This window comes from Oncorhynchus nerka, linkage group LG27 (assembly GCF_034236695.1).
Source record: "Oncorhynchus nerka isolate Pitt River linkage group LG27, Oner_Uvic_2.0, whole genome shotgun sequence".
NCBI classification, from domain to species: domain Eukaryota; kingdom Metazoa; phylum Chordata; class Actinopteri; order Salmoniformes; family Salmonidae; genus Oncorhynchus; species Oncorhynchus nerka.
In genome coordinates, this window is record NC_088422.1 from 46,286,109 (window position 1) to 46,312,874 (window position 26,766).

At 42.6% G+C, this 26,766-nt stretch overlaps 1 protein-coding gene across 1 annotated transcript in view; it reads right to left on the minus strand.

Annotated features, from left to right (window-relative positions):
• Positions 1-26,766, minus strand: part of npdc1b (neural proliferation, differentiation and control, 1b) — a 52,415-nt gene that overhangs the window by 19,749 nt on the left and 5,900 nt on the right. The window contains exon 2 of the mRNA XM_029638414.2: positions 4,223-4,384. Within this exon, the coding sequence (XP_029494274.1) occupies positions 4,223-4,384 (162 nt within the window). The remainder of the gene's footprint in view (positions 1-4,222; positions 4,385-26,766) is intronic.

The following is a 26,766-nucleotide window of genomic DNA, read 5'->3' on the forward strand; positions in this document are numbered from 1 at the left end:
TTTCCCATATTCCATCTCTCATCATTCCCCACATTCGGATGTTGAAATATACTGTCTCAGTGTTCACTGTTGGACGTTAGAGTTTTTGGGCTGCAAAACCTTCCGTAACAAAGAGATTCCACTCACCAATACTAAAGACCAAAAGGAGTTGTTTGCTGCCTACAATTTACGATCGACTGGAGGTGTCATAAAACCCACACACCAATGGCTCTGTAGATGCTGATCGATTGTAGCCTGATCTTTGGATCCTCACAGGAGAGTCGTGACACCGCTCATGCTGTAAACATAGTCCAGTTCAAAGTGAATGGCACAGATCCATATATGGCAATGGTATATTTGCAAATAGGCCTACTGCAGCTCTGATTGGTTATGACACACTGATCTGTGTAAAGTTCGGGCCTGTCATATCTGTCAATGCAATAGAATCTTACTCCGATGCATTCTGCTTACAACAAAATATTTTGCATAGTTCGTTTTGCATACTCAATATGCATAATACAGTGCTCCTCTCTCATGGTGGTCCCAGCGCGCACAACCCACGTGGAGTTCCAGGTCTCCGGTAGCCTCTGGAACTGCCGATCTGCGGCCAACAAGGCAGAGTTCATCTCAGCCTATGCCTCCCTCCAGTCCCTCGACTTCTTGGCACTGACGGAAACATGAATCACCACAGACAACACTGCTACTCTTACTGCTCTCTCTTCGTCTGCCCACGTGTTCTCGCACACCCCGAGAGCTTCTGGTCAGCGGGGTGGTGGCACCGGGATCCTCATCTCTCCCAAGTGGTCATTCTCTCTTTCTCCCCTTACCCATCTGTCTATCGCCTCCTTTGAATTCCATGCTGTAACAGTTACCAGCCCTTTCAAGCTTAACATCCTTATCATTTATCGCCCTCCAGGTTCCCTCGGAGAGTTCATCAATGAGCTTGATGCCTTGATAAGCTCCTTTCCTGAGGACGGCTCACCTCTCACAGTTCTGGGCGACTTTAACCTCCCCACGTCTACCTTTGACTCATTCCTCTCTGCCTCCTTCTTTCCACTCCTCTCCTCTTTTGACCTCACCCTCTCACCTTCCCCCCCTACTCACAAGGCAGGAAATACGCTCGACCTCATCTTTACTAGATGCTGTTCTTCCACTAACTCCAGGCCGGCTCGGTCCTCCCCTCCCGCTCCGTGGCTCGACGACTCATTGCGAGCTCACAGAACAGGGCTCCGGGCTGCCGAGCGGAAATGGAGGAAAACTCGCCTCCCTGCGGACCTGGCATCCTTTCACTCCCTCCTCTCTACATTTTCCTCTTCTGTCGCTGCTGCTAAAGCCACTTTCTATCACTCTAAATTCCAAGCATCTGCCTCTAACCCTAGGAAGCTCTTTGCCACCTTCTCCTCCCTCCTGAATCCCCCTCCCCCTCCTCCTCCCTCTCTGCAGATGACTTCGTCAACCATTTTGAAAGAAGGTCGACGACATCCGATCCTCGTTTGCTAAGTCAAACGACACCGCTGGTTCTGCTCACACTGCCCTACCCTGTGCTCTGACCTCTTTCTCCCCTCTCTCTCCAGATGAAATCTCGCGTCTTGTGACGGCCGGCCGCCCAACAACCTGCCCGCTTGACCCTATCCCCTCTCTTCTCCAGACCATTTCCGGAGACCTTCTCCCTTATCTCACCTCGCTCATCAACTCATCCCTGACCGCTGGCTACGTCCCTTCCGTCTTCAAGAGAGCGAGAGTTGCACCCCTTCTGAAAAAACCTACACTCGATCCCTCCGATGTCAACAACTACAGACCAGTATCCCTTCTTTCTTTTCTCTCCAAAACCCTTGAACGTGCCGTCCTTGGCCAGCTCTCCCGCTATCTCTCTCAGAATGACCTTCTTGATCCAAATCAGTCAGGTTTCAAGACTAGTCATTCAACTGAGACTGCTCTTCTCTGTATCACGGAGGCGCTCCGCACTGCTAAAGCTAACTCTCTCTCTCTGCTCTCATCCTTCTAGACCTATCGGCTGCCTTCGATACTGTGAACCATCAGATCCTCCTCTCCACCCTCTCCGAGTTGGGCATCTCCGGCGCGGCCCACGCTTGGATTGCGTCCTACCTGACAGGTCGCTCCTACCAGGTGGCGTGGCGAGAATCCGTCTCCTCACCACATGCTCTCACCACTGGTGTCCCCCAGGGCTCTGTTCTAGGCCCTCTCCTATTCTCGCTATACACCAAGTCACTTGGCTCTGTCATAACCTCACATGGTCTCTCCTATCATTGCTATGCAGACGACACACAATTAATCTTCTCCTTTCCCCTTCTGATGACCAGGTGGCGAATCGCATCTCTGCATGTCTGGCAGACATATCAGTGTGGATGACGGATCACCACCTCAAGCTGAACCTCGGCAAGACGGAGCTGCTCTTCCTCCCGGGAAGGACTGCCCGTTCCATGATCTCGCCATCACGGTTGACAACTCCATTGTGTCCTCCTCCCAGAGCGCTAAGAACCTTGGCGTGATCCTGGACAACACCCTGTCGTTCTCAACTAACATCAAGGCGGTGGCCCGTTCCTGTAGGTTCATGCTCTACAACATCCGCAGAGTACGACCCTGCCTCACACAGGAAGCGGCGCAGGTCCTAATCCAGGCACTCGTCATCTCCAGTCTGGATTACTGCAACTCGCTGTTGGCTGGGCTCCCTGCCTGTGCCATTAAACCCCTACAACTCATCCAGAACGCCGCAGCCCGTCTGGTGTTCAACCTTCCCAAGTTCTCTCACGTCACCCCGCTCCTCCGCTCTCTCCACTGGCTTCCAGTTGAAGCTCGCATCCGCTACAAGACCATGGTGCTTGCCTACGGAGCTGTGAGGGGAACGGCACCTCAGTACCTCCAGGCTTTGATCAGGCCCTACACCCAAACAAGGGCACTGCGTTCATCCACCTCTGGCCTGCTCGCCTCCCTACCACTGAGGAAGTACAGTTCCCGCTCAGCCCAGTCAAAACTGTTCGCTGCTCTGGCCCCCCAATGGTGGAACAAACTCCCTCACGACGCCAGGACAGCGGAGTCAATCACCACCTTCCGGAGACACCTGAAACCCCACCTCTTTAAGGAATACCTAGGATAGGATAAAGTAATCCCTCTCACCCCCCCCTTAAAAGATTTAGATGCACTACTGTCCCACTGGATGTCATAAGGTGAATGCACCAATTTGTAAGTCGCTCTGGATAAGAGCGTCTGCTAAATGACTTAAATGTAATGTAAATGTAATGCTGTGAGGGCATTCTCTGACGATGTTCTCTTGAGTACGCTTGTGAGAACGAGAATGTGGAGAATGCATAAAACATTACATTTGAGAAGCACTCGCACTCCCCCTACTGTATTACCTCATGCTTCACCTCCCCATTTACTGAACCTTCTTCCAGCCAGGACAATAGCAACAAGACAAAACAAGATATTCACAAAGCAAATAATAATAATAATAATAATAACTATTATCAGCTAGATATTTCAATCGTAATAATCTAACTAGCTTGCTAGTTAAACAGGCAAATATGACAAATTAATGTTATGCAAGGTAGATGAAAATATTTTGGGGGTACCTACCAATTCTTCGTGGCTAGCTAGCTAGATAGCCCTATTGACTTATTATGGGCTTGTGATCTACGGTATGTAGGCAGGTAAACATGCCAAAATTAACACAGCATGTATTTTTTAACATATCAAACATTTCATTCCGATGACTGAGTGTATTCTCTCGCTTCAGCTCAAATAATGAAATAACTGTTTAAGACATTTTATCACATTTTTTTAAGTGGTTGCATTTTTTTTTTTTTTTTAATTGCATACTTTCCGTTGAAGCTTGCATTGATGCATGCTTCAAGATATGTAGAAATTGAGTACGCATTCGATAAGTGCCCACCATGCTCCATTTTGCATACTTGGACATACTCCGAACCTTCCATGCTCCAATTTGCCTGCTCGGAGCATGGTAGTATGCTCTTTGAGAAACACCCCAAGTCTTGCATAGTTCGTTTTGTTTCGGTATGTTGCATTGAAAGTGGCTAATATTGCGTTGATTCAATCACAATTACCACAGTAAAGGGAAATGTTGATAGTGTTAACAGGGAAAAGTCTAGAAAGTTGAGGCTTGGTCAAGGCTTGCAACGAGACGTGCTTTGTGGCTTTGGCTACTGTTTCTACACTAGCAGTGAAACAGCAATGCATTGGCATTAGTAGGGATAAGTGAACATACCAAAATGGGGGGCGTGAGCGTGTCTCCTCTTCACTATGCATCTGCCATGTGAGTTCTCTACCAGCGGGTTGAGGCAGGGGCCGCAGTGTGAGCTGCCCGGCTGGCAGAAATGACGCCCTGCTCGGGCACAGTCTAAGCTCCGCGGGCATACTGAAGAAGACCCTGTGGAGATAGTAAGACACAGAGTAACATTAGTATTCACATCCATTTGGATTTTAACGCCAGTACACCTGCGCTAACAGTGAAAAGGCGAGCCCATCTCATCCTGACTGTTGGTGCAGTCAGCAGACATTTTACTTGAACATGTTCCTGTAAAAATGCCAATCAAATGTATTGTCAATCAAAACACCAGTCTCTTATGACAATACCCATTGAGGCTTCCACACAAATTGGACACACGCACACTAGAGAACTAAGCATATAACATTATGCACAGAGGCATCTCATGAGTCTTATAGCCTAGCTATTATCAGGGTGCCTAAGGTGACAACGGAAGAGTGAGTGAGAAAGAGAGAAAATAGAATCATAATTACTGGTGCCTGACAGTACGTCATCTAATATAATACGCCTCCAGGCCAGCCCTACCACTCACTGAGCTACAGCTAATCAGAATAGATACTGCGTCCCAAATGGCACCCTATTTCCTGTGTAATGCACTCCTGTTGACCAGAGCACTGGTCACAATAAGTGCACTACATAGGGAATAGGGTGCCATTTGAGTCGGACATCTACTTCACTACTTCTCAGGAAAACCAGCCAAATTCCTCACTGTACCAAATCTCAGTCAGAGAAACCAAACTCCTCTGAAGTCTGAGGGCAGTCTTTAGTTTGTAGACTTTGTTATCTAAGGGTCAGAAATGATTCTGCAGGTTTAGGCTACGATGGAGGAGGTTGAAATCCTTCACTCTGATGTGAACAGAATATTAAACTACAGTATTACTTGACCGGTGTTTGATGTCGTTTTGGGGCCATGTTCATGTGGCCTCTGTCGCCACCTGACCGGTGTGTAGTGGGGTGGAGGTGGACAGGCTCTCTGGGCTGGGGGACTATATGGGCCAGCAGGTGGGTGCTAAGATAAGGGAAAAGACTGTGCTGTTAGCTAAAGGCCCTTTTCTCATGGAATAGTAACCCTCACTGTGACCAGAACAGTGAGTCAGTCAGTCAGTCTGCCCAAGGCTCCTGACTCCTGTTGGGTTGTATGTTTGGTGTCATGTTGAGATAGGTGTTTTTACTGTTAGGCAGGCTGATTAAACTCCTAACCGACCAAATGACAGGCCCTGGTCAAAAGTAGAGCACTACATAGGCCAGGGAATAGCCAATTGGGAAGAAGCCTTAGTCTTTGTGTGTGTGTGTGTGTGTGTGTGTGTGTGTATGAGAGGTCTTGGCTGGGCTCGACTTAGCAAGGCTGTTAGAGGATTCATACAACCAGCCGTAGGCTTGTTCTTCTCTGCCTGCCAATGCTCTGTAAGCATTCAATAGGCTGAGGGAAGCAAATAATTAAAAGTAAACTTATCAATATTAACCCTTACTGACTCTCCCTCCAAAAAGAAGTCAGCCAACCACTGAAACTAGGCTGCTGTGGTTGCCATAATGATTGCCATGGCAACAGACAGCGTGACATCAGGTGTGAGTCAAACTGTGAATGCAGAGAAGGGGTGGGGGAAGGTGGGATTAAGACAAACTAAGTAAGATTAAGACAAACGATAGCGGGAAGAGAACATTTTAAGTGGGTTAGTAAACTTTAAAGGACATGGTGTTTATTTTAAGTAGTAAACTATGCTCCAGTCTGCTTTTGATAAGCGTTATCAATGAGATATTCATGAGTTTTGACCCTGAAAAGCAAAACAAACCCTTGAATCTCATCTGACTGTAATTTTAAAGTAGCTAAAAAAAGCTACAAATACTGACCTATATTTATTCTCCCTCATTCTCATTGTCTACGTCCCAAATGGCAGCCTATTTCGTCCAGGGCTCTGGTCAAAAGTAGTGCACTATGTAGGGAATAGGGTGCAATTTGGTACGCAAGTTCAGTTTTCCTGATCTGACTAATTAACTCAATATCTGGCCCAAATGGCTTGTTTTTGCACTTGACAAATCAGGCTTCTCAATTGGATCTGACAGAGAGCAGATCTCCTGTAATCTTCATTCAGCACCAGCAGGCTATAATCACCCCCCCCCACCCCCCCATCTCATTTTCCTCAGAGAGCATGGTCTCAACAATATTCTAGTCTAGACCCTGGCTATGGCCATGAAACTTTAGAAGAAGCAACAAGAGAGAACGGAATACGGTTTCCTCAGCAGCGTGACAAAAAAATAAAATAATAATAACTACTTGAGATTACCCTGTAAACCATGTAATTAAAAATGACAAAAACTTTGAAAGGAGAAAATAGGTTGTGAGGGTATGAACAAACAACAAGTCCCAGGTCTTTACAAAGCATCCATGTCAACTAGTGATGGTCTTCCATAGGCAGCATCCAGCTGCTTGCCGCCTAAGCAGGCACAACTGACTACAAGTTTTCCATCATTCTCCACACCTATCCGTGGGTCAATAAATCCACAACTGACGCATATAACCAAATCCTCTCTGGGTACACTTGAGGTCGCCTCGTTCATCTGGCAGCACACATTGCGTCCCAAATGGCATCATATTCCTATCTAATGCTCTACTTTTGACCTAGTATTAAGGGAATAGGGTGCCATTTGGGAAGCGCTGTAGTCCATCTAGCAGCATACTGTATGCAAAACAGAAGACGTAAATGTAGTACTGCGATCTCTCCAACTCTACCAAACTGAGGTGAGTCAAGTAGACTGTCTCCTCCATTTTGATGTGAAGGGGTTTTATGCCTATGAACTGTCTGCCAAAGTTAATTCCATTTAAAACTACTGAAGACCTGGAATAGAAAAACAATGGCAATCATTTTATGGGAACTCCAATGAATTCATAAACAGAATTTAAAATTGAACCCTTGTGTGGTGGGGGTCATGTTTTTTTGTTATTCACCCAATGTTTGCGGGTCTCATAACCCAATAATGTTGTTGGACTTTCAAAACAATACAGCTGTAACAATTTACGTAAAGACTTAAAATGTTGACATATCAATTACAAGCAATATAGACAGCATACATGGTTAACATTTGCCATTTACCTCTGCTAGATCACATATATCAATAAAAGTGCTATCCCTTTAAAAATATATATAATCAAGACATGGGTGGAATAAAATCATGATTATATTGAACAAATATAAACGCAAAAGTTATCACTATTGATGTTTCTTGCTTTGAATTGAACAAATCGGAAGGACAACATGACAAACGTGTTGTACGCCGAGACGTTGAAGAATATCAAACGGCCAGGGTAGGGTTCTTCTTTTGCAGCTGTAGCCAGTCACCAGCTTGTCTAAATTGTCCACCCCTCCTTTTATGGTATTGTAATGTTACGTACTGTTCCTACCATCGTCGGCTTCCTCGAGGAGCTCCTGTCCCAGCTTGTGCAATGTAAAAACGTGTTGCGTGATGTTGTGGCCACAGAGTCCCTGTGTCACATCCAGGACAACCCACATCCTTTGGTTCTTCTCAGGGGCTCCTCCATCTAATTGCCACGTATACCCTTGCAAGTTCCACGCATATGATGAAGCAGCATCACAGGCAGCTCAGATCTTGATTCGATATTTTTGTGGGTTTAGACGATATGTACTGCTTGAAGGGGCAACGGCCCCTAAATGGCAGAAGCTGCTCAGCAACAGTAACATTGGCACCAGGGTTGTAAAACAAGGGAAGGCGGTCCACCCACTTGTCCCACACTGACCTGATTGCAGCTAGCTTGTTCTTGACATAAAATAAGCAAAGGCCAATGTGTCTCAAGTTGAAAAAATAATTACATTTGATCATTTTTCTTTCAGTAAACATTTAAAATGGGCCCCACGGACACCGCATAAGGGTTAATTGACTCAAATTAAAATGGTATGACTATGAGGATTATCAAAGCACTACGGCACGGTACGGTCTACGGCACGTGCGATAGCTCCTCCACAACCTGCCACCTATTAGGGCTGGTGATCATCAGGGCTAGGCAGGCTGTGTGAGGTCAGATAGCTAGCTGTACGCTGCTGTCAGAGGCCAGACATTGAGCCCCGTGTACCTAGGGCACTGAAGGGTGGCGACCGGGGCGCTAATCTGAAAACATGACAGGCAGTGTCCTGTCATGTCATTTACAAATAGAAGACTCTGCCTCTATTATCAAGCTGTCTGTCTGTCTATCCGTTTGAGGGATGTCAACAGGAAGAGTCCAGACTGATTAGCATCCTCTTTTAGGCTAATTGTTTAGTATTAAGACTTAAGTATGTCCCAAATGGCACCCTATTTCCCATATAGTGCACTATTTCTGACCAGTGCCCTAATGCACTATATAGGGAATACTAGGATTCCATTTGGGACACAGCCTTACACTCTTCCAGAGGGTGTTATAGAAAAGACAGTTCTGTATTGGGCCCTTGGCTCACTTCTGCTCCATCTGTTTAGAGCCATTTTCTGTTTACCATCAAACAGCCCGTTCGAGTGATGCGTGCGCATCCCAACATCAAAAAGCGCTGTAGCAGGATAGCTAACACTGATGTCGGGACCTTGACAAATTTAACAGTGAGTGAGTGATGACCATATTAACACGCAAGAATGTTGGCTATAGCTCTGTTCAACAAGTACATTCATCTTCTGGCTTTATCTCTATAATTAACAAATATATAAAACGCAACAATTTAAAATATTTTATTGAGTTACATTTCATGTAAAGAAATCAGTCAACTGACATAAATTCATTAGGCCTTAACCTATGGATTTCACATGACTAGGCAGGGGTGCAGCCATGGGTTGGTCTGGGAGGGTATAGCCAGGCCCAGCCAATCAGAATGAGTTTTTCCCCACAGAAACACTCCTCAGCATCCCTCCCCTGATCCCACAGGTGAAGATGCCAGATATGGAGGTCCTGGGCTTGGTTACACGTGGTCTGCGGTTGTGAGGCCGGTTGGACGTACTGTCAACGTTTAGCATCTACTTTTATGTTTTTTTCCATGACCAAACATCTCTCTAGCTACCCCTTATTCCACAATAAGCCTTTTACGCCCAATGGTCCCTCAACTTCGGACAATTCGGGAACTCTCCATCTCCTCTTTAAACCCAACCTAGTTTCCCTACGCTGCTTCCTTCACTTGTTCTTCTCCTGATTTGATCACATCTAGACTCAGTGTAGCGTTTAAAATAATTTAAAAAATGTAAGTGTTGTGGTGTACCGTTTTTGCTACCTCTTTCACCTATGTAATGCTGTCCTCCCGCTTACTCTGGGGTTCAGACTGAATGCAGTGGTAAACGTGCTGCTCACAATTAACAGCAGCAACATGGACCTGGTAAATTGACAAGAAATGTGTTGATATAGCTGCGTTTAGGCATGGCTTCCTTGTTTTGAGTATGTTTAGTGTGTTTCTCATTCTGCTGGAGCGGACCTACCTTCCTTGTCCAGTTTTTCCATTTCTAAATCATCCACCAAAATATACTGTTTTTACATGCCATTTGTGCTGGTCTAATTCCTAAAATGGAAAAGCATAAGAATCTGTGCGCTCTCGGAGAGTAATAATGCTTCATATGGTGCTTCGGGATGTCCCAGGTTTGTGGCATTGTCTAATAAATAATTTAATGTTTACTTAAAAATTCAGATGTTTATATGTTATGTATAAAAGGGATACACTCAGAGTTTATTAGAGACACCCAGCTAGTACTGGGTCAGACCCCACTTTTCCTCCAGAACTGCCCGAATTATTTGGGGCATTCTACAAAGGTGTCGGAAACGTTCCACAGGGATGTTGGTCCATGCTGACACGATGGCATCACGCAGTTGCTGCAGATTGGAAGGCGGTACATTCATGCTGCTTACAGCCCATTCCATCTTATCCCAAATATGATCTATTGAGTTGAGGTCTGGAGACTGAGCAGGCCACTCAAGAAAACTGATCTCGCGATTGCGTGCCCAATGAAGCTGATTCAGCTTATTTTTAGCTGATAGGAGTGGAACCCGGTGTGGTCAAGACAAGGATCAACAAGTTGTGCGTTCCGAGATGTCGTTCTGCACACCACTCTTGTACTACTCCGTTATTTTTCTTTTTGTGGCCCATCTGTTAGCTTGCACGAGTTTTGCCATTCTCTTCCGCCCTATACTCAACAAGCTGTTTTGCCCACAGGACTGCCCCCCGACTGGATGTTTTTTGTTTTTGTCGCACCATTCCCGGTAAACCCTAGACACTGTCGTGCATGAAAAGCCCAGGAGTTTAGCCGTTTGAGACACTGGATCAGGCACTTGGCACCAATGATCATACCACGCTCAAAGTTGCTTTGTCACAATTTCATATTCTATCATTCAATCTAACAGCACCTGAATGCTTCAATGCCTGTCTGCCTACTTTACCAACCTGCCCTCCAAATACACCCCTGCTGTCTTCAACCAGGATCTCAGCGATCACTGTCTCATTGCTTGCGTCCGTAATGGGTCTGTGGTCAAGCGACCACCCCTCATCACTGTCAAACGCTCCCTAAAAAACTTCAGCGAGCAGGCCTTTCTAATCGACCTGGCCCGGGTATCCTGGAAGGATATTGACCTCATTCCATCAGTAGAAGATGCCTGGTTATTCTTTAAAAGTGCTTTCCTCACAATCTTAAAATGTAGAACCAGGAACAGATATAGCCCGTAGTTCACTCCAGACCTGACTGCCCTTGACCAGCACAAAAACATCCTGTGGCGTACATCCTCTACCCTGGTCAACAGCCCTGCACCCCCCACAGCAACTTGCCCAAGCCTCCCCCATTTCTCCTTCACCCAAATCCAGATAGCTGATGTTCTGAAAGAGCTGCAAATCGGCAGGGCTAGACAATCGATAAGAGACAAGAGACAATACTGTGCAGCTGTATTCATAGACCTGGCCAAGGATTTCGACTCGGTCAATCACCACATTCTTATCGGCAGACTCAACAGCCTTGGTTTCTCAAATGACTGCCTCGCCTGGTTCACCAACAACTTCTCAGACAGAGTTCAATGTGTCAATTCGGAGGGCCTGTTGTCCAGACCTCTGGCAGTCTCTATGGGGGTGCCGCAGGGTTCAATTCTCGGGCCGACTCTTCTCTGTATACATCAATCATGTCACTCTTGCTGCTGGTGATTCTCTGATCCACCTCTATGCAGATGATACCATTCTGTATACTTCTGGCCTTTCTTTGGACACGGTTTAATTAACCTCGAGAGAGCTTAAATGCCATACAACTCTCCTTCCGTGACCTCCAACTGCTCTTAAATGCAAGTAAAACTAAATGAAAGCTCTTCAACCGATCGTGACAAGCACCTGCCCGCCCGTCCAGCATCACTACTTTGGACGGTTCTGACTTAGAATATGTGGACATCTACAAATACCTAGGTGTCTGGTTAGACTTTAAACTCTCATTCCAGACTCATATTAAGCATCTCCAATCCAAAATTAAATCTAGAAATCGGCTTCCTATTTCGCAACAAAGCATCCTTCACTTATGCTGCCAAACATACCCTCGTAAAACTGACTATCCTGCCGATCCTGGACTTTGGCGATGTCATTTACAAAATAGCCTCCAACACTCTACTCAGCAAATTGGATGCAGTCTATGTTAAGGGAATTTTTATCAATAATGACTAATTATGTATACATTTCAATCAGGACTGACTAATCAGAATACTATTATGTTACTGTATATGTACTAATCAGAATACTATTATGTTACTGTATATGTACTAATCAGAATACTATTATGTTACTGTATATGTATGAATTTTCTTTTTAATCCTAGTACTGAATATAATGTGTGTAAATATAATCAAGAATTAGAACAATGACTGTCTGTTCCTTGGTAGAAATGAATTAACTATATCGCCAGACTGGCTAGAATGCTTATCTACACTGGCTGACCTTGGCTCTAGGCGAGGTGGGAAAGCTTGAGAACTATAGAGCCTTTCTACCAGTGTCAAGAAGTGACAGAACATTTAGAAAACGCTGACGTCATTTTCAGTTTATAACCTGTGGTAAAATGTGTAAGGAGCAGTACTCTCGTGAATAAAAGCTGCTGTTTGACATTTTTATAAAATAAGGGTCATGGCTACTTATATTGCTGCTTTGCAAAAACTAGCCTACTATTCATGGCACATTATAAATATCTGACTGCTACTAGGATAGTCTTCTGTACAAGACCAAAAGGATGAATAAAAACAAATTAGTTAAATAAAATATGGAAGAGTAATGTTAAAATGTTCAATATATCTTTTGTTTTGGATCAAGGTAACTAGCTAGCTACATGACAGCTAAAGTGTCAGCTAGAGATGAAGTGCAGGAGCTTGCAGGGATTTGTAGTCTTGTATGATGTCTACTTTGATGCTAATTTGCATTTTTGAAATCAGAGTAAATAGAGCCGAATATATTGATAAAAGCCACATTGTCCGAGGGAGATTTACATGGATATCAAAACATCACACCAGGGTAAGCTTACACGAAACACAGCCCTTATTTGAAGTGTTTCTAAAATCCACAATAAATAAAATAAAAGGTGGAAAAACAATTGGAACCATTTCAGTGTTTGACCGCTAGGTTTTATGGGTATTATAACGCGTCCAATGTGGAGCTCAATAGTCCCATATAGTAGCCGACTAAACTCCACATGATTTATGATGCAGAACAATGTGTGTAATTGCAGGCTATTCTGTGGGTGCTGAAATCAATTGTGTTTCATGTTTCATTTTATGTGACGTGGGCGCTCCAGTCAGTCCACACTAGTCGCCGCTCAACTCCAATTGTAAATCGTTGAGTAAAAAAAAAAAAAAAGGCTATATAGTTGAGCCATGATAATCTGCTTTACTTTTCTATACACACAGTAAGAGAAAAAGCCTCACTGCTTGTCTCCTGTCTTGTCATATGAAATGAGTAAATGTCATTATGTATTGAATTGAAAATCACAGATTTCCCTTTTTCAGTCTGGCTCCCTTCTAGCTCTGGTCGATGGCATATGGGTGTAATGACACAAGCCAGTTATGCATATATTAGTGATCTATTCCCTATTGATAGCAGGACACAATGCATTTGAGACAGAGAAATGTTTGCACCTGAAACTAATGCAAACTAGTCATCTCCAGATGCAATTTCCAACAATCTGGTGGCCAGTTGACGTGGCAATCTGGGATTCAAACAGCTAAAAGTTGTGCACAAATAAATAGGGTGCCGTTTGGGAGAGACAAAGGACACCGTGGCAACAGAAATATGAGTCATACTGCAGCTCAATGCTCTAATAATATGTCACATTTCCTCAAAATGTTCTCTGAAATAGGCAACTGCTTGCCCTCTGTGTCTAGTGGCCATGGTCTCAAGTGTATTACATAGAATTGTTCATGGTGTTTTCTAAGTGAGCAAGCTATACTGTAGGACAGGGTCCCCCAACTGGTTTAATTTGACCCCCCCCCCCGTTTATAAAATAAACAAGTCATGTGTTGGTCCCATTTTAATGAGCTGAAATAAAATAAAGGAAATCTTTGATAAAGACAAAAAGCTTCTATCAAATGCTGTGCACAAATATGTTTACATCCCTGTTAGTGAGCATTTCAAAATAATCCATCCACCTGACAGGTGTAGCATATCAAGAAGCTGATTAAACGGCATGATCGTCACACATGTGCACCTTGTACTGGGGACAATAGAATTCCACTCTAAAATGTGCAGTTTTGTCACACAACACCAAAGCGGTCTCAAGTTGAGGGAGTTTGCAATTCGCTTTGACTGCAGGAATGTCTACCAGAGCTGTTGCCAGAGATTTAATGTTAATTTCTCTCCCATAAACTGCCTCCAACAGCCATTGAAGAGGAGTGGGACAACATCCACAATCAACAGCCTGATCAACTCAACGTGAAGGAGAAGTATTGCGCTGCATGAATGGCTTTCATTAACTGTAACTCAGTAAAATCTTTGAAATTGTTGCATTTATATTTTTCTTCAGTGTATATTTTTTGGGCATTTTCATTGTTTTTGTATTCCATGTCCAACAAACAAAAAATACTAAGTGATTTTACTTAAAATACAAGCATTTTGCTACACCCGCAATAACCTCTGTTAAATGTGTGTGACCAATAAAATTGATTTGAATAGTGAAAATCTGTTCCCAAGTATTCCCACACAGAGAGACGTGATCGTATACAAATATAAGCAAGGTTTGAAATTACTATGTTTTAGTCAAATACATCTGTTTGAGCTTCTTGTGGTCAATTTGCAGTGTAATAATTATTTGTAGTCAAGTTCCAGTCCACCGACTAAAAAAAAAGGAATCAGCCAGTAGGTGAATTCAGTTGATGATCCCTGGTGTAGAGTCTGAAGTAACCTCGTCCCAATTTCTACCACATAAAGGGAAAGCCGGCTGGGGACAAGATTAGGTCTGAAGTATTGTTAGGTCTGAACTATTGTACATGTGTAATACAAATGTAATTATTTCTATGGTAGATATTGAATATTTCCATTACAACAATATCCAGTAGTGAGTGTGATCTCCCCTGAGAGAACCTACAGGTGTGAACCCATGTGAACCATTGAAGGTCATTGGGACCCCCCCCAGTCTGTTGTATTATAGATATCCTCAGCTGCCTGGCAGATATTTACTTTCCACACAACCTAATCCTTAAATTAATTCTCTCCCCTGTGACATTCTGCACAGCTATACAAGGACACAACAAGTCTACCTTGCATATGGCAATCACTGAACTGGATTGACCTGGTAATCCACATGCAATGTTAACTTCTTATGTCCTTGTTTAGCTGTGCCGAATGTCACAGGAGAGCAGATAAATGGTTTTTAGGCAGAAATGTGTAAAGATATGACAAAAACAAGTTTATTCTGTCCTTAATGCACTTCACATTATTTTACCTCCGTTAATCCAGACTGCGCATGCCAACTGACACGCACTTAAAATAATTAGTATGGATAAACAGAGTAGTAGTACCCTTATGTTTACCCTTACGATTTAACATTAAAATGTTAAATCAAACAGATTCAGGTGATACAGAATACAGTTTAGGCTGATTAGTGTATAGAATAAATCATTAATATCCCTGCTTTAAATGATGAAGAGACTGACTAAAATAGAATAGACTCAAATTATTACCATTGATCAGTGTTGTTTGACAGCGGCCGGGAATGAGTTAGGCTTCTATTCCAGTGCCTGAGTGGCTATATTATTAGAAATGATCCCTCAACCTTAATTTGAGGACGTGTAAATGCAATTACCTTCATATGATATGAGCATTTATGGGAATGGAACACTGCAATGGAAAATCTTTGTTGCGTAAAGTAAGTATCTTTCGTAAATAGTCTTCTATGATTCAAAGTACTTTGGTTTATTCCTCTTCAGAAAACAAAAGGAGAAATCAAGAGCGAAGATGGTATTAGACATGGAGAGTGTCCTCTTAGTGATTTATTTTTATTTTTTAAGTACTCCTAGAAATACAGGACATAGGGTAACGTGGGGTGACTAGCCCTTCCTGTCCAATTGATGACACAAAAAAGCAATGTTTGCAGAAGAAAAATGGTATGTAGTTGATGGGCATGCTTAGGCAAACAAACTATGAAGGGAAATAAGTGGCTATTGTTTACACTTCATAGTTAATGAATGCATTTTTTAAAACATTTTTTTTTAGAAAAGGGGCGTTTCCCCCCCCCCCCCCCCCAAACGATTGTGGTAACGTACAGGAACTCAAGTCCTTTTGTTCTCCCGATCTAGAATGGTGTATATTACCCCCAAGCTGACACCACGACGTCTCCAGAAACTACACTGGATTTTGTGCAAACTGGAAACCACAAATCCAGAGGCAGCATTTATTGTAGCTGGCGACTTTAAAAAAATAAATCTGAGGATAAAGCTCCCGAAATTCTATCAACACATGTTCTCTGCTACACACAGAGAATACTCTTGACCATTGTTTCTCTTGCTTCCAGGATGGCTACAAGGCCCTTCCCAGCCCTCCCTTCCACCAAATGAGATCAAGCCTACATCCTGCTTCTCCCCGCCTATAGGCAGAAACTTAAGCATGAGGCAGCCGTGGTAAAGGCTGTTCAACGTTGGTCTGCCCAGTCGGAATCTATGGTTCAAGATTGTTTTGATCAGGGGGACTGGTCACTTTTGGGAATAGTATCGAAATATACTATGACTCAGTGACTAGGTTCATCAGGAAATGCATAGAGGATGTTGTTCCTACTGTGATGATTAGAACTTATCATTCCACGGTTTTTGGTTTGGATAACAAAATTTGTGCAAAACTGAAAGCGCAAACCACCGCATGGAACCATGGCAGGGTGACTGAGAACATGGACATGTACAAACAGACCAGCTACGACCTCCTTAAGCCAAAATGACAGTACATGGACAAAGTGGAGTCCCAATTCAACAGCTCAGACATGAGAAACGTGGCAGGGACTCCAGGCACTCAGGTACAATAAAGGGAAAGCCTGCCACAATGTGGACACCGACGCCTCTCTCCGGGACAAGCTAAACACCTTCTTCACCCGCGTCGAGGAAAACACAGAGCCGCCGATGTGGGCTCCTGTCACTCACGAGGACTGTGTGCTCCCGATCTCCGTGGCCGACACGAGTAAGCCATTTAAGCGTGTTAACCCTCGCAAGGCTGCCAGCCCAGACGGTATCCCAAGCCACGTCCTTGGAGCATGTGCAGACCAGCTGGCTGGAGTGTTTGTCGACATATTCAAATCTCTCCTTATCCCAGTCCGTTGTCCCTATTTGCTTTAAAATGTCCACTATTGTTCCTGTATCCAAGAAAGCAAAATGTAACTGAACTAAATGACTATCGCCCCTTGGCACTCACTTCTGTCATCATGAAGTGCTTTAAGAGGCTAGTTAAGAATATTTTTTTACCTCCACCTCACTCAACACCCACTACAATTTGCATACCACCCCAACAGATCCACAGACCACACAATCGCCATTGCACTGCCCTATCCCACTTGGACAAGAGGAATACCTACCATACCGTTCAAAAGTTTGGGGTCACTTAGAAATGTCCTTGTTTTGTAAAAGAAAAGCACATTTTTTGTCCATTAAAATAACATTAAATTGATCAGAAATACAGTGTAGACATTGTTAATGTTGTAAATGACTAGTGTAGCTGGAAACGACTGATTTTTTTATGGAATATCTACATAGGCATACAGAGGCCCATTATCAGCAACCATCACTCCTGTGTTCCAATGGCACGTTGTGTTAGCTAATCCAAGTTTATAATTTATTTTAAAAGGGCTAATTGATCATTAGAAAACCCTTTTGCAATTTATGTTAGCACAGCTGAAAACTGTTGTGCTGATTAAAGAAGCAATAAAACTGGCCTTCTTTAGACTAGTTTAGTATCAAATCAAATTTCATTGGTCACATACACATGGTTAGCAGATAATGCAAGTGTAGCGAAATGCTTGTGCATAGTTCTGACTATGCAGTAATATCTAACAAGTAATCTAACAAATTCACAACAACTACCTTATACACACAAATTTAAAGGGATGAATAGAATATGTACATATAAATATATGGATGAGCGATGGAGTGCGGCATAGACAAGATGCAGTAGATGGTAAAGAACACAGTATATACATATGAGATGAGTAATGTAGGATATGTAAACATTATTAAAGTGACGTAATTTAAAGTGACACTTTTATTAAGTCAATTTATTTAAATGGCCAGAGATTTGAGTCTGTATGTTGGCAGCAGCCTCTCTATGTTAGTGATGGTGTTTAACAGTCTGATGGCCTTGAGATAGAAGCTGTTCTTCAGTCTCTTGGTCCCAGTTTTGATGCACCTGTTCTGACCTCACCTTCTGGATGACAGCAAGGTGAACGGGCAGTGGCTCGGGTGGTTGTCGTCCTTGATTTTTTTGGCCTTCCTGTGACATCGGGTGCTGTAGGTATCCTCGAGTGCAGGAAGTTTGTCCCCGGTGATGCGTTGTGCAGACCACACCAACCTCTGTAGAGCCTTGCGGTTGAGGGCAGTGCAATTGCCCGACCAGACGGTGATACAGCACAACAGGATGCTCTCAATTGTGCATCTGTAAAAGTTTGTTTTAGCTGACAAGCCAAAGCGGTCTTTTTCACCACGCTGTCTGTGTGGGTGGACCATTTCAGTTTGTCTGTGATGTGTGCACTGAGGAACTTAAAAAACAACTTTCCACCTTCTACACTACTGTCCCATCGATTGAGTGAGAGGTTATTTTCGGGACACCACACTCCGAGGGTCCTCACCTCCTCCCTGTAAGCCGTATATGGAGCATCAGCATTTGTGGGTTCGATTACAGGCTCAAAATGGCCAGAAACGAATAACTTTCTTCTGAAACTCAGATCTCAGTCTATTCTCGTTTTGAGAAATTAAGGCCATTCCATGCAAGAAATTGCCAAGAAACTGAAGATCTCATACAACGCTGTGTACTACTCCCTTCACAGAACAGCGCAAACTGGCTCTAACCAGAATAGAAAGAGTGGGAGGCCCCGGTGCACAACTGAGCTAGTACATTACAGTATCTAGTTTTGGAAACAGACGCCTCACAACGCATCATTGGGGGCACACTGCCTGTCTCTGGTCTGGAAGCTAATTTCCTGCAATTCTATTCATTCTGCCATAGGGTTTTGTACTGTGTATTTAAATAATGTATTTAAATATACATTGTATTAAATGTACATTGTATTTTAATTACACAGTTTAAACTAGAGGTCGACCGATTATGATTTTTCAACGCTGATACCGATAGGGGGACCAAAAAAAGCCGATACCAATTACATTGGCCGATAATTTTTTTTTTTTTGTAATAATAACAAGTACAACAATACTGAATGAACACTTATTTTAACTTAATATAATACATCAATAAAATCAATTTAGTCTCAAATAAATAATGAGACATGTTCAATTTGGTTTAAATAATGCAAAAACAAAGTGTTGGAGAAGAAAGTAAAAGTGCAATATGTGCCATGTAAGAAAGCTAACGTTTAAGTTCCTTGCTCAGAACATATGAAAGCTGGTGGTTCCTTTTAACATAAGAAGATTTAGGTTGTAGTTATTATAGGAATTATAGGACTATTTCTCTCTATACGACTTCTACTTCACATACCTTTGACTATTGGATGTTCTATTAGGCACTTTAGTATTGCCAGTGTAACAGTATAGCTTCCATCCCTCTCCTCGCCGCTACCTGGGCTCGAAAATTAGTTCACAATGAGCTAGGCGGCCCAAACTGTTGCATATACTCTGACTCTGTGTGCAATGAACGCAAGAGAAGTGACGCAATTTCACCTAGTTAATATTGCCTGCTAACCTGGATTTCTTTTAGCTGAATATGCAGGTTTAAAAATACATACTGTGTATTGATTTTAAGAAAGGCATTGATGTTTATGGTTAGGAACACGTTGGAGCAACGACAGTCCTTTTTCGTGAATGCGCACTGCATCGATTATATGCAACGCAGGACACGCTAGATGAACTAGTAATATCATCAACCATGTGTAGTTATAACTAGTGATTATGATTGATTGTTTTTTATAAGATAAGTTTAATGCTGGCTAGCAACTTACCTCGCGTAACAGGCGGGCTCCTCGTGAGGCAGGTGGTTAGAGCGTTGGACTGGTTAACCGTAAGGTTGTAAGATTGAATCCCTGAGCTGAAAAGGTAAAAATCTGTCATTCTGCCCCTGAACAAGGCAGTTAACCCACCGTTCCTAGGCCGTCATTGAAAATAAGAATGTGTTCTTAACTGACTTGCCTAGTTAAATAAAGGTGTACAACAAAAAAAATTACAATAATTAATATATATATATATATATTTTTTATTGGCAAAATTGGTGTCCAAAATTACCGATTTCCGATTGTTATGAAAAATTGAACTCGGTCCATTCCGATTAATCGGTCAACCTCTAGTTTAAACCCTACATATATATTTATTTATATACTGGATTATAATATTTATACTGCTGTATATTGTACAAGTATTTGATACACTGCTGCTTTTGCAGGTTTTCCTACTTACAAAGCATGTAGAGGTCTGTCATTTTTATCATAGGTACACTTCAACTGTGAGACGGAATCTAAAACAAAAATACAGAAAATCACATCGTATGATTTTTAAGTAATTAATTTGCATTTTATTGCATGACATAAGTATTTGATACATCAGAAAAGCAGAACTTAATATTTGGTACAGAAACTTTTGTTTGCAATTACAGAGATCATATGTTTCCTGTAGTTCTTGACCAGGTTTGCACACACTGCAGCAGGGATTTTGACCCACTCCTCCATACAGACCTTCTCCAGATCCTTCAGGTTTCGGGGCTGTCGCTGGGCAATACGGACTTTCAGCTCCCTCCAAAGATTTTCTATTGGGTTCAGGTCTGGAGACTGGCTAGGCCACTCCAGGACCTTGAGATGCTTCTTACGGTGCCACTCCTTAGTTGCCCTGGCTGTGTGTTTCGGGCCGTTGTCATGCTGGAAGACCCAGCCACGACCCATCTTCAATGCTCTTACTGAGGGAAGGAGGTTGTTGGCCAAGATCTTGCGATACATGGCCCCATCCATCCTCCCCTCAATACGGTGCAGTCGTCCTGTCCCCTTTTCAGAAAAGCATCCCCAAAGAATGATGTTTCCACCGCCATGCTTCACGGTTGGGATGGTGTTCTTGGGGTTGTACTCATCCTTCTTCTTCCTCCAAACACTGCGAGTGGAGTTTAGACCAAAAAACTATATTTTTGTCTGAACAGACCACATGACCTTCTCCCATTCCTCCTCTGGATCATCCAGATGGTCATTGGCAAACTTCAGACGGGCCTGGACATGCACTGGCTTGAGCAGGGGGACCTTGCGTGCGCTGCAGCATTTTAATCCATGATGGCATAGTGTGTTACTAATGGTTTTCTTTGAGACTGTGGTCCCAGCTCGCTTCAGGTCATTGACCAGGTCCTGCCGTGTAGTTCTGGGCTGATCCCTCACCTTCCTCATGATCATTGATGCCCCACGAGGTGAGATCTTGCATGGAGCCCCAGACCGAGGGTGATTGACCGTCATCTTGAATTTCTTCCATTTTCCTAATAATTGCACCAACAGTTGTTGCCTTCTCACCAAGCTGCTTGCCTATTGTCCTGTAGCCCATCCCAGCCTTGTGCAGGTCTACAATTCTATCCCTGATGTCCTTACACAGCTCTCTGGTCTTGGCCATTGTGGAAAGGTTGGAGTCTGTTTGATTGAGTGTCTGGACAGGTGTGTTTTATACAGGTAACGAGTTCAAACAGGTGCAGTTAATCCAGGTAATGAGTGGAGAACAGGAGGGCTTCTTAAAGAAAAACTAACAGGTCTGTGAGAGCCGGAATTCTTACTGGTTGGTAGGTGATCAAATACTTATCATGCAATGCAATAAATGCTAATTAATTACTTAAAAATCATACAATGTGATTTTCTGGATTTTTGTTTTATATTCAGTCTCTCACAGTTGAAGTGTACCTATATAAAAAATTACAGACCTCTACATGCTTTGTAAGTAGGAAAACCTGCAAAATCGGCAGTGTATCAAATACTTGTTCTCCCCACTGTATGTTAATGTAATAGTTTATAAAAAATAAATGCGACAAATTCTAAAAACATGTTTTTGCTTTGACATTATGTAGATTGCTGAGGGGGAAAAAAATAAAAGAATATGGTTGTAACAAAACAAAATGTGGAAAGGAGTGGCTCTGAAAACTTTCAGAATGCACTGTATTTCTGTAGATACATTGATGATTTATTAAAGCCAGGCAGTTAGTTACCCTAGATTAGGGTAAAAACTCATTTTGTCAAACTCATTTTGCCCCGGAGGGCAGTACTTCACTGTCAAAATTTGCTTTAGCTGTTAGCAAGCTGGACAGAGTAGAGAGACTAACTGTAGGTCCATGATCATTTATACACAGTTTTGATTTAGTTTGAGTCATTGATTGCCATGTCGATTGAGATCGTTTCTCCCCTGAGAAAAAAATGGATCTTTATCATCAAATAATGATTTACTCAAACCACCCCTGTCCTAGATGGTTCAAGAGTAACAAAGGGTTGAGAGCGAGATTACTCTTATGAGCATTGAGAGAGAAGTAAGTTCTTGAAAATGTACCTACGGCACCAGAGATGTTATTGACAATAAGAGATAGCATGAAAGAGGAATAACTCAAAAACATAGAAGAGAGAGAGCGAGAGGAAGAAAGAGAGCAAGAGGAAGAAAGCGAGAGGCCAAGAGAATGAGAGACATAGAATTGGAGAGGAAGAGAAGGCTGGGAGAAAGGCAGTCTAAGCTGGTCCTCCCAGTGCCAGCAGCACACACCACATCAGCAGAAAGACTAAACATCTCACTGACACGTCGACAGGATTCATCTTCAAGCCAGCACTAGTATGACGAGCCTACTTGGGGGCACGCAACCACGCGCACAGCAGACACGTTTTTGGAACCACCCTATGGAGCGTTTGGTCTTTTGTGACACGATAAGATCTGAAAGCTGCTGACAGGTAGCAGTTAGTTCACCATGTGACGTCAGTCACTTCCATACAAAAAGCACACGGTCGACCAGACAATACCTAGAAAAAAAATAATTAAGGTTTCTTCATGTTTAAATCAGATCTTAGTTCACATACTGTGAAAAAGGCCTTAAGACTGCTGTGCCAGTCTAACATCAAGTCCATACGCTTGTTGAGACTCAAGCACAGACCTCTACAGACGTCAGATTGGGTGAGACGAGAAGAATAAGGTGATATGAAGAAACTACATTCAGTCACGCTCTGAAAACCAACGCCTTCGGGAGAAGGAACAGACCTGCCCTGGTCGGGTTGTCACAGTTACGCTCCACAGCTTCTAATAAACGTAGGCAGAACCTTATAATTCAACTCTCCCTCCCTCCTCCCCTACTCTTGGGGCAGCAGCAATACAACAAATTTGACATCTCTACTGCGACAAAGCAATCAATACAGACGGTCATGCATTTATTATGAGCGTTTCCTACACTTTAAAATGTCAATCCTCTAATGATCAATTATCATTGAGAGCCTTTTAAAATTGTGCTCTGGTATTCCAAGTGGCATCTTTTCCAAGAGCTAGACATAGCCTCTGGTTTCCTTGAACAGTCAGAAGCTGCATCCTAAATGACGTCCTAGTCGCTATACAGTGCACTATGGGCACTGTTCAAAAGTAGTACACTCTATAGAGAATATGTTTCCATGTGGGACTCAACGGAATGTCTACACTTTGTGTGATGCCAGAGCTGTTTTCTATCCAAAAGACTGGAGAAACAAACCCACACATCTACATTAAAATGAACAATAGGGTCTCTTTCTGCCAAAATGACAAGGCACAGGGACAAAGCTTCCCAATGGCCTGAAACCGCTTCGCTCAAAAACAGAATGCCCTAAATGACTTCTCTCAACAAAAACATTTTGGGGGGGACATTTAGCCATAAAGGTGAAAGTGTGTTCAGGACAGGAGTGCCAGCACAGCACATCTCTTTTAGGAGCTGAATACTATACAACTGTAGTTATCACCTCTACAGTCCTAACATAATGCTGCCATATGGTTAGTCAGTGTGTTCAGGACAGGAGTGCCAGCCCAGCAGATATCCTTTAGGAGCAGTATACTGTACAGCTCCATTTCTCTTGTTTCCACACAGTCCTAAATCAGGTTCTCAATTCTACAGCTTTAACAGGAGCCAGCTCTCATCCCTTCTATCCAGCTCACACATACCCAGGTTGATTCCAAAAGAGAATGTCAACTGTTAAAAACAACTGCTATTACACAGTCTGCATGACAACTTGTCAGTATTACATGCTACTGTACATACGTTTCTACATACCAGATGTTATAGCATCCTTATATAATTGACCAAACTCTGTCACATTATTGCATTGAATTGAATGATGGGCGGCATAACCATGTCATATGCAGTTATAGTGTGTGCACAGGCACCGTAAGTAAAGTGACATTTGAGGTGTTATAAAACAGTTATGAATGTGTTTGATACTGTACCACATGATGAGTTGAGAGTATCACAAAACCATTCAGGATCCCCAAGAAACATGGGCAAATGAGAGCACAGATGTATTTAGGATTTTTTTTTTTTTTTGACAAACAAAACAAACTGCTCTGGAGCACAACAGGATGTGACAGCTGTGAAAAAAAAGTAAGTTGTGCAGGCTACAGTAACAATTACATAAAATGGGTAGTTAGTCAGGTAGCCAGCGCACTAAGTAATTGCAACATGGGAACAGGGTTAGAGAGCCCTGCTCTACACAGTCCAAACAAAGTGTTTTGTTTTACAGTATAGAGCCCCACAGTGGAGGTGTCATAATACCCAGAAAACCTAGCAGTCAAAACATGGAAATGGTTCCAATCTTTTTTCCACCATTCATTTTCCCATAGCAAATTTTAGAAACACTTAAAAATAAGGGCTGGCGTGATGTTTTGATAACCATGTAAATCTCTCTCAGACAAGGTGAGTTTAATATATTCGGCTCTAGTTACCCTCAGATTCCGTAAACGCTAATCAGCATCAAAGTAGACATCATGCAAGACTACAAATCCCTGCAACCTCCTGCACAACATTTTTAGCTGATACCTTTGCCATGTAAAACTTGCACAAGAAAGTTTACAGAATGGTCAATTTAAATAAATCTATTTATTCATACTAAATTTAGCTAACATATTTAATCCAGAGATTCTTACCCTTGCCTTGATTTGGCAGTCTCATCCAGATCATCATGAAATTTGTAGTTCTTTATGATAGCCAGATTAACAGCTAATTAGCATTTAATTTTGTGGGAAGGGGGGGTAAATACAGGCAAATATATTGATAAGTCACCTTGTCCTAGAGAGATTTACACAGTTAACAAAACTTCACGCCAGGGTAAGCCTACATAAAACACAGCACTAATTTTAAATGTTTCAAAAATCCCCTTTGGGAAAAATGTATGATGGAAAAACAATTGGAACCATTTACTTGCTTGACTGCTAGGTTTTATGGTTATGACAACTCATACTGTGGTACTCTATTGCCACTAGCTAGCTAGCCAGCCATTCATTCACCCATAGGGCCACGACATGAGCAGCCCCACTGTGCCTCCATCGACGCATAGCTAGATGGCTAGCTATTAGCTAAAGTTAGCTAGCTATAGTTAGCTAGCTAGATAGCGAGCTAGCTATAGGGGGAATCCCGAATTATAAAGAGGACTTTGCAGCACACCACACAATACATTCTCCCTGTGAGCCCTGGTCAAAAGTAGCACACTATAAAGGGAATAGGGTGCAATTTGGGACACAGCCCAACTCATTGATTCCGGTGCTTAAGAGCTCACATCAGTAAATCCAGGTTCATGTTGCCCGTCAAACACAGCAGCACTAAGACCAGTGGCAGGGCACTTGCACTCACTGCAACCCTTTTCATATCACAGATGTTATGTTATCGCCTCTCCTGTGCCCGGGCCAGGGAAACAGGGATGAAAGAAACTAATCAAGGTGGTGAGAAGCACTGTTAACAGTCCTGCACTCCAATAAAGCAGGCGAAATGAAAACACAAAATGATCCTGGAAATCGGAGTGGAAACTCAGAGCACAACATGTTCTCTGCTTCTGTTCTGAGGAGCGAGATCATGCCATACCATGAATGGCATAGAAAATTATCATCTTCACAGAATGCACTCTATTTGATTGGGTTAAACATGAATTGACACAGATCTGTGCTCATTATGTTATATAGTACAGTAAAATGTATTTTTGTGTAGCAATTGTCGTGAATTATTCTAATCAAAGGAGAGACTTAGAGTTCTTCAAAAACAATCAAACTTTATTAGTAATTACTGCAGTAATGGAACGTTAACAACCACCCAATGGTGTAGAGTTAAAACCCAAATAAACAGGATTTGGTTACAACTCTTTATAGTCTTCCTGAGTCCTTGTGATGAAGAATAGATATGTTGAAATTATACAAAAGGGTAGATTGTGCTCTCATGCAACAGACATCAAGATTTACATTGCGGAAAATATGTCTCTAGTTTATTTACTGCTTGCTTACACAAAAATACTAATGCAATCTAGAATACTAAATCCTTTCCTTAAATAAACAGGTGGTTGGTTCTCCCTGTTACCAACAGACAGGAACACAGACACTAATCATGGTTTGGAATGTAAATGCAGTCTTTAGGTTATCACCAAGCCATCGTGAATCTACTTGTCAGCGTTAAATCTCAGGCTTCTCTCCCTTCACACAGACACATGAAAGTTCTAACAATCCTATTGTGTTGCCTCTAAGAAAAACAGACAGTGTGAGTACTAATATAGGATTACATTCTAATATAAGAGTAATGTGATTAACAATGTTGTAATTCTACGACGCAATCTATAGAGTATTTGTGGTGTTGCTTCTAAGTTCTTTGCATGTCTCTGAGTTTTGCTGATTTTAAGAATGC